General features: G+C 46.0%; 1 protein-coding gene across 1 annotated transcript; it reads right to left on the bottom strand.

The window, feature by feature from the left end:
- Window positions 1-6,817: 6,817 nt before the first annotated feature.
- LOC307176026 (protein FAM229B-like) lies at window positions 6,818-7,018 on the bottom strand (the record flags this gene model as incomplete). Its single annotated transcript, XM_079901787.1, has 1 exon — window positions 6,818-7,018. The coding sequence occupies one exon, from the start codon at window positions 7,016-7,018 to the stop codon at window positions 6,818-6,820; it is 201 nt and encodes a 66-aa protein (XP_079757913.1).
- Window positions 7,019-8,231: the final 1,213 nt, after the last annotated feature.

Genomic DNA, 8,231 nt, shown 5'->3' with positions numbered 1-8,231 from the left:
AGGGGATGGGAAGAGCACGTGCTGGGCCAAGCTGAGCACCGGACACCGTGCTCCCACCGTACTGCAGGCCTTGTTACCCCGGACGGCGGCCACTGGCTTGTCTGTGCACGTCAGTCTCCCCACTGTCCCCAGAGCTCCCCAGGGGCAGAGGCCTTGCCTTCTCTTATTCTGCATGCCCAGTGTAGTGGACACTTGATAAATATTGTTACGAGGGGATGACTAGATGAAGAAATGGGTGGCCTCTCCCTTTCGTGTTTTCATCGTTTAATTGCAGCCCCCTCCGTGTGCGTCATTTTTGCTCAGAGATGTACTGGGCCTCCTCTTCCTTCTTGCCTGGCCCCAGACCCACCTTTTCTGAGTCAGACACAGAGAATTCAGAGGGAGCCTCTGCAGGTGAATACAAAGGAAAGCAAACGCCTCTGTGTAAACGTGAGAGTCGGTGCTTCCTGTTCAGTCTGCCTCCCAAGAGTCTGCGAGCTACTGTTCCATGAAATGGCAGGGGTGGTGTGCGTGTGTGTGTGTGTGTGTGTGTGTGTGTGTGTGTGTGTGTGGTGTGCATATGTATTGTATGGGGTGTGTGTGAGATTTAACACGGTTTAGCGGTGGTTATGTTATAATCCTTGGATCCAAGCTGTAGGTTCTAATCACCCAGGTTATCCTTTATTGCTATGTGGTCACTTGACCTCTTGGATCTCCAGTTTCCTTACCAGTAAAATGGCCATAAATGTCACCTCAGAAATGCTGTGAGGATTAGAGACATTGCATTTAAGTCACCTACCATCTAAGGTTTTGATTAATTTCACTACTGAGCTGCCAGGCTCAGGGGTCCATCCCATTCCAATGCAGGGCAACTGCAGGCATCATATTTGAACCCATCAGCCAGCCCTGTCCAGGGGCCCCGGGAGCTAAGATAAGGGCAGACCAGAGCCAAGGGCTATTAAGCCAGCAGTGTCCTAGTGAAGACGTAATGTCCACCCTGATTTCTTCTTAACAGACTTTGGGGAGGGGCTGGCAGAATTTGGTTTTAATGGAAAACCACAGTGGGTGGCTGAATGCACTTGTCTTCACGAGGTCCTGTGTCTGGAATCACTGGGTCTGGGGCTGAGGTTTCTGAAGCTCCCTTAGGTCACGGAGGAGACCCCTGAGGGGCCTGGGCAGCTCCTCTCTGTTTAAACACACACAGTCCTCCAGGCCCTGAGCAGTGTCCTGGGAGGATAAAAATCAAAATAGCCCACTCTATATTGTGTGTCTGTTGTGTCCCAGACGTTGGGACAGACACGCCAATGCTATAACATTGAATTCTCGCGGTAATTCTCTAAGGCAGTGGGTCTTAACTGGGAATGCTCCCCTTCTCCCCACACACAAACCTCAGGGGACATTTGTCAACCTATGGAGATGTTCCGATTTTCAAAGACCACATAGTCATCTTAACAGATGCAGAAAAAAGCATTTGTCAAAATCTGAAATCCCGTCATTATAAGAAAGCTCAATGAACTAGAAATAGAACTTTCTCAACCTGATAAAGGGCATCTACAAAAAACCCACAGCTAACATCGTATTTAACGACGAGAAACTAAGAGCTTTCCCCTCAAGATCAGAAACAAGACAAGGATATCTACTCACACCACTTCTGTTCAACACCTTCTGAGGGTCTAGCCAGGGCAAGTATATGGAAAAAAAGAAAGAAAGAAAAGATATCCAGATTGTAAAGGAAGGTGAAAAAAAAATCTCTATTAGCAGATGACATGTTCTTGTAAAAATCCTAAGGAATCTACTAAAAAACTATGAGAACTAATAAATGAATCCATCAGGGTTGCATAGTATAAGGTCAATATGAAAAATTGATTGCATTACTATACATGAGCAATAAACATTCCAGAAGTGAAATTAAGAAAACATTCCATTTACAATAGCATCAGAGAGAATGAACTATCTGGGAATAAATTTAACACAAGTAGTACAAAAACTTAAAAGTACAAAATACTGTTGAAAGAAGTTAAAGAAAATCTGAATAAATGGAAAGATATTCCATGTTCTGGATTGGAAGAGTTAATACCGTTAACACGGCGATGTTCCTCAAACTGATCTATGTATTCAACACAATCCCAGGTGACTTTTTTTTTTTTTTGCAGAAATTGACAAGTTGATAATAAAATTGATATGGAACATTTAAGAGACCTAGTATAGCCAAAACAAGCCAGAAAAAGAGAGGAACAAAGTTAGATCACTCACACTTCCCAATTTCAAAAGTCAGCTGTTAAAAGATCAACCGAGGCACATTAAAACGTTCCGGAGTTTGAGCGTGCATCCATTCAAATTGGACAGCGCCAAACTGAATAGATAGGAGCCCTCCGCAGACAGGAGCCAGGGGAGTGGTTTTTATAGAGAAGAAGCGGAAGCAAAGCAAGGACATTATTTGATTGGCTGGAGCTTGAGCAGTTGCCTTGTTTGGGAAAGGCTGATTGGCTGTTTGTGACTGGTTGTTCTCAGGTTTCATTTCCTTGAATTTGAGGGCATTAACTCTGGTGTGAGTTTCGGTTTGCATGCACAGAGTACCAAGGCGTTAGAGCCAGCCCAGTCTAAAGGCCCCCTTGTTTAATTTCTTTAACACTGTAAACCTACAGTAATCGAGACGGAGTGGTACCGACACAAGGACAGACATGTAGACCATTGGAATAGAATTCAGAATCCAGAATTAAATCCTCATTTTTCTGGTTAACTGATTTGTCAGCAAGGGTGCCAAGACCATTCAGTGTGGAAGGAATATCCTTCTCAATAAAAGATGCTGGGGCAACCAAATATCCCCATGCAAAAGTATGAAGTTGCACCTCTTCTTCACACCACACAGAGTAATTTCAAAATGGATCATAGACCTAAATGTAAACTAAAACTATAAAAATCTTAGAATAACATACAGGAGTAAATACTCACGGCCTTGGGTTAGGCAAAGCCTTCTTAGATATGAGACCAAAAGTACAAACGGCAAAATAGATAAGTTAGACTTCTTCAAAATTAAAAACTTCTGTGCTTGTAGGATGCCATTGAGAAGGTGTAAAGATGACCTACAGAATGCGAGAATAGATTTGCAAATTGTATATCATGTAAGAAACTTGTATCTAGAATATATTTGAAAGAACTCTTACAAGTTAATAAGAAAAAGACAATTCAATTTAAAAAATGGGCAGTCTTCTTTCCAAAGAAGATACGCAAATGGCCAACAAGCATGTGAAAAGATGCTCAACATCCTTCCTCATTAAGGAAATGTAAATCAAAACCTCAATGAGATACTGCTTCGCATCCACTTGGATTACTATAATCAAAAGTTCAGACAGTAACAGATTTTGGCAAGGATGGGGAGAAATTGGAACGTTTCACACTGCTGGTGTCTGTAGCCACTGTGGAAAATAGTCTGGCAGTTTTCCAAAGGTGAAACAGAATTACTACGTGACTCAGCAATTCCATTCCTAGATACGCACCCAAGAGAAATGAAATTGACGTCCGCACAAAAACCTGTTCCTGAACGCCCATAACAGCATCATTCGTAATACCCCAAACATAGAAACAACCCATGTATCCATCACCTGATGAATGGATAAAGAAAAGGTGGTATGTCCATACAGTGGAATATTATCTGGACATGAAAAGGAATAAAGTACTGATACGTGCTACAACTGTGTGCATGGTGTGTGGACAGAGGAACTTTGAAGACATTATGCTGAATGAAAGAAGCTGGTCACGAAGGACCACATATTATAGGAGTCCAATTTTTATGAAATGTCCAGAATCAGCAGATATATAGAGACAAGAAGTCGATTATTGGCTGCCTCCAGCTGGGAGGAAAAGGGTGGGTTGCTGGTCTGATGATGATTCAAGCATACTGGGTCACTCTCAGGGATGATGAAAATATTCTGAAACTGATTGTGGTGATGGTTGCACAATTCTGAATATACTAAAACCCACTGAATTGCATATTTTAAATGTGTAAGGTGTATGGTATGAAAATTATATCTCAATAAAGCTGTGAAAAATAAAAATCAGCCCTCTAGATTCTAAAGTGCCTGTTCCGTCCTGGCAGGGGGTGGCTCCTGGAAGCTGCTTTTCCCTGAGACCAGGGTGGGGTCTGGGGACAGGAGTTGCCCTTAGTTCCGAGTGTGCAGGAAGGGGCTCTGCATTAAGTGCAAATGCGCCAATGGCATCTCTGGGGACCCCTCCTTCGAGTCCTGTCTCACTACAGATCTGCCTCCTGACCTCATTTATGGTCAAGTTCAGGTTTTTCCTGCGGGACTGGGGCTTCCGCTTTGGTACTTACTCTTAGCACACAGCAAAGGGTCGTGAAAACAGTGGTGGTCTTTCGAGCTATGCACAGCTGGCTGTGAGTTCTGGCTCAGCTCTGTGGAAGCTATGAGGCACAGGTAAGTCACCCAGCCTCTGTGGGATTCCATCCCTTCCTCTCTAAGTTCAAGAGAAAGCGAAAAGTAACTTGTATCAGCTTGTGAGAGGGTGAGACAGATGACTGTCAAGTATCGAATTTGGTGTCTGGCCCATGGCAAGTGCTCAGCATTCATTCCTTCTCCCGAATGGTGGAGATGCGGGCAGTGCTTTACGCATCTGGACAGATCCTTCTGAACTGAGGCAAGCTCGTTTAGTGTCTCATAATAATGATAATGAGAAAAAAACAGCTATCTCTTATCGAGGGCTCTCTGTTTTCAAGAGAGTTTGCACAACTAAGTTGTTCAGTGCTGGCCCTGCCCCATGCAAGGAGCCTGGGACGAGGCGGCAGGAGGTGGCAGGAGCCTCTGGAGGGCTTTTGGGACAGCTGAGTTGGCCTGGGCAGCCCAAGGCCTTCGCGCAGCCCAGGCACGTTTCCAGGTCCTCACTGTGATCCCCAACCTCCCTCCTGGATCCAGGCTGCTTCCCCATCTTCGCAGGCGCATTCCTCTGGCTTGGGACGCACAGTTCTGATAAGTCCAGTGGAGGCTCAGGGTCCTTGGGAGGTCAAGGAACTTGGGCCCCAGATGTCATCTGTCCAGTGACAGAAACCAGATGCTGCGAAGGAACAGAAGCCAAAGGGAAAATAAGAAGTTAAATGAAAGGGCCAGGAGCCCGATTGCTCCCCCACCACTGGGCTGAAGGGTCGGAGCAAACGCCCACAGCTCTGCTTGGACCCGCCGTATCACCACCGTTTTCTCGGGGTCCCATTGTGAGGGGCCAGGGCTGAGCCCCTACTGTCTGCATCCCAGCCGTGCCCTGGGTGGGACCCTGGGAGACTCTCAGGGAGAGGAGTGGGTTTACATCTGTGCAAGCCCCGTACCTGGAGGCAGGTGGACAATGGAGTTTGTGGATTGCTGGCAGTCCGTGGACCCCACTGAGGAACACCTCTCTCAGCCATAAACAAGGGAAACAACACTACAATATAGCAAAAGCCTAGAGCAGTTGTCATATATTAAGCTTCTATTATGTGCCAGATATCGACCTGGTGTTTATATACATGATCTCATCCAATCCTTAAATCAAGGTAATGTTACCCTTTTTGTTTGCAAATGAGGGGACTGAGGCTCTGAGTGTCAAGTGACCTGCTAGCTAGTCATACAGCAGGACAGCGGGGAAGCAGAGGTTTGCACCCACCTCTCATCTTGGTCCTTACTCCACGCAACACCCGTGCTAGCTACTAATTGTTCCTTGAGGTTGCCATGTTTTCTGGCTATAGAAAAGTGGAGAGGTGAGCAGGGGTGAATCTTGAAGGCTCTGCTAAGCCTTATACAAGAACTGAATCTTTTTTTCTTGTGAGAAATGGGGAGCTGTTAAGAGCTGCATTTTAGAAAAATCACCTTAACTGCCCTGTGGATATACCTTGATGTAGAGGGGCTAGCGAGGAGCTGTTCTAATAATATAGGTGAAAGCTGAGGTGAGCTTGAGTTAGGGCCATGGGATAGGGGTGGAGGAGATACACACATAGAGAATTTAATTGAGTAGATTCTGTGGGACTCGATGGCTAACTGTACATAGGAGAAGGGGGAAGAGAGGGCAGCCTCATTCTGAAGCCTGTGTTCTTTCCTCCCTCTGAACTAGTGTTTTTTTGTTTTGTTTTGTTTTGGGTTTTTTTTTTTTGCGGTACGTGGGCCTCTCACTGCTGTGGCCTCTCCTGTTGCAGAGCACAGGCTCTGGACGCACAGGCTCGGCGGCCATGGCTCACGGGCCCAGCTGCTCCACGGCATGTGGGATCTTCCCGGACCGGGGCACGAACCCGTGTCCCCTGCATCGGCAGGCGGACTCTCAACCACTGCGCCACCAGGGAAGCCCCTGAACTAGTGTTCTTTTGATAAACGCTTTTACATTCATCATCTAATTTGATTCCCCAAATTGTTCTCTAACTTCAGTTGAGCAGATGCTATTTCTGCATCACAAATGAAGACACCGAGTCTCAGAGAGGTGACAGGATGGGTTGCTTAAAAATCAAAGTGCTTGGGGAATTCCCTGGTGGTCCAGAGGTTAGGACTCCATATGTTTCCACTGCAGAGGGACCGGGTTCAATCCCTGGTGGGGGAACTAAGAACCTGCAAGCTACTCCCCCCCCCACCAAAAAAAAATCAAAGTGCTTGAACTCAGGTGTGCTCATCGCCCATCTGTTCTCCTTACTCGAAATCACCGTGACCTCATTTACTCAGATTTTTTTTTTTTCATCCAAAGGTGCCACCACTTTTGTTTACTAGATCATAAGATGATACTGGCCCATTACCCTTGACCTAGTCAAACCTCTACAGAAGACTTAATGATGCTATTCAGACTGCATTTCCTTGATGCTTTGTGCAGGTGGCTTTCACATTGTTGCGTAGACAGTGATGGGAACATCAGTTATTGTCGGGCCATGACTTCCAGGGCATCTTCCGAGTTGCCTGGCTGGTGACATCTCTTTCTCATTACAGGCAGCACTGGAGCTCAGCCCAGGCTCCAGCCCAATTGGAGAATCTCCCCCTTCCACTGGAAACCTCCTTGGTTGGGTCCCAAACTGAAAAGGCATAATTCACTGAAAACCAAAATAGCCCGAGTCTGATTCCTGTAGAGGTGAATACATCAATTGCTTCTACTGACCTTCCAGAGAAGGCTGGAATTGCCAAAGGGATGATGATCAGATGTTCCAGTGACACCCAGAAATTGTGACCTCAGGATTTTTTCACATAGTTTCCTACCCGGCCTCCGGAGCTGCCGATGCTCAAAGATGTTGATGAGGGAGCGAGGATCTGTGGTCCAGAGGCCCAGTCGCTATTCTTAGATATTTTAAGGGTGGAAGTAGTTTTCGTTTTTGAGGGACGGGAGAGGTGGGGAGAAACTAGATGAGAGGGGATTGGTGAGAGGTGGAGCTGTTGCTTTCCAGCCATAGTCACCCCGCTGATTTATTTATGAGTGTTCAGGCATAGGCTACACACACGAAAAGCAACATGCTCAAAGGAAGCTCCATATACTACAGTCCGGATTGACAAGACCCAAATGAATGATTTTTATTCCATTGTTCAAGGCTTTTTCCCCCCTTCTCACTCTATCAAAGAATTCCTCGTAGGGTTTCTTGAAAGAGCAATCCCAGCCTCCCATGACGCTTTTAAAATGCAATTTATTGCACACGTTTTATTAGCATTCCACTGCTTACTAATGCAGCGCATGTTCAAAATGGCATGCGTCCACCCTTAGAAGGATGCCAGCTTGTGATGTCATTAGTTTGGGATTTGCAGTTGTCTTCATGGTTTTCTGGACAGGCACGCAGTGAGTCCAGTCTGTGGTGGAGTTTAAAATGGCTTAATTTCTCCAAATCAAACTCAGGGTAACATACACTATGGAGGTTCCCCGGCAGAGAGGTGGTGTGGGTCTTGGAGAGATGGCAGCGTGAAGACCCAGCCTCTGGGGCTCTCCTTGACATCAAACGACACGGAGACCTGAGCCAGCTTCTCCCTTCTCTGAGTCTCACTTTCCAGAAGAGGAAAGTTAGGAGGAGGGGAGAAGCCAGTGGCTCGACACTTACGTATTTATTCCTATAAGTATTTGTTTGTTTATTTTTCAGCTGCTCAACCCTTTCCCCCCAAAACAAAAAATTATTCAGAAGCCCAAAATATAAAGCAAATATAAGCAAAGCAGCCCTTGGAGTTCTATGCCCCTGGCCATCCTTTATTCCCATGGAAGACCTTGGGAAAGCAGGTTATAGGGAATTTTTAGGGGAAGATGGTCACTCCGATGCCTTCTAG

Source organism: Stenella coeruleoalba (genome assembly GCF_951394435.1).
Source record: "Stenella coeruleoalba genome assembly, chromosome: 17".
NCBI classification, from domain to species: Eukaryota; Metazoa; Chordata; class Mammalia; order Artiodactyla; family Delphinidae; genus Stenella; species Stenella coeruleoalba.
The sequence above is the reverse complement of the archived record's forward strand: the minus strand, read 5'-3'. Positions and strand labels throughout refer to the sequence as shown.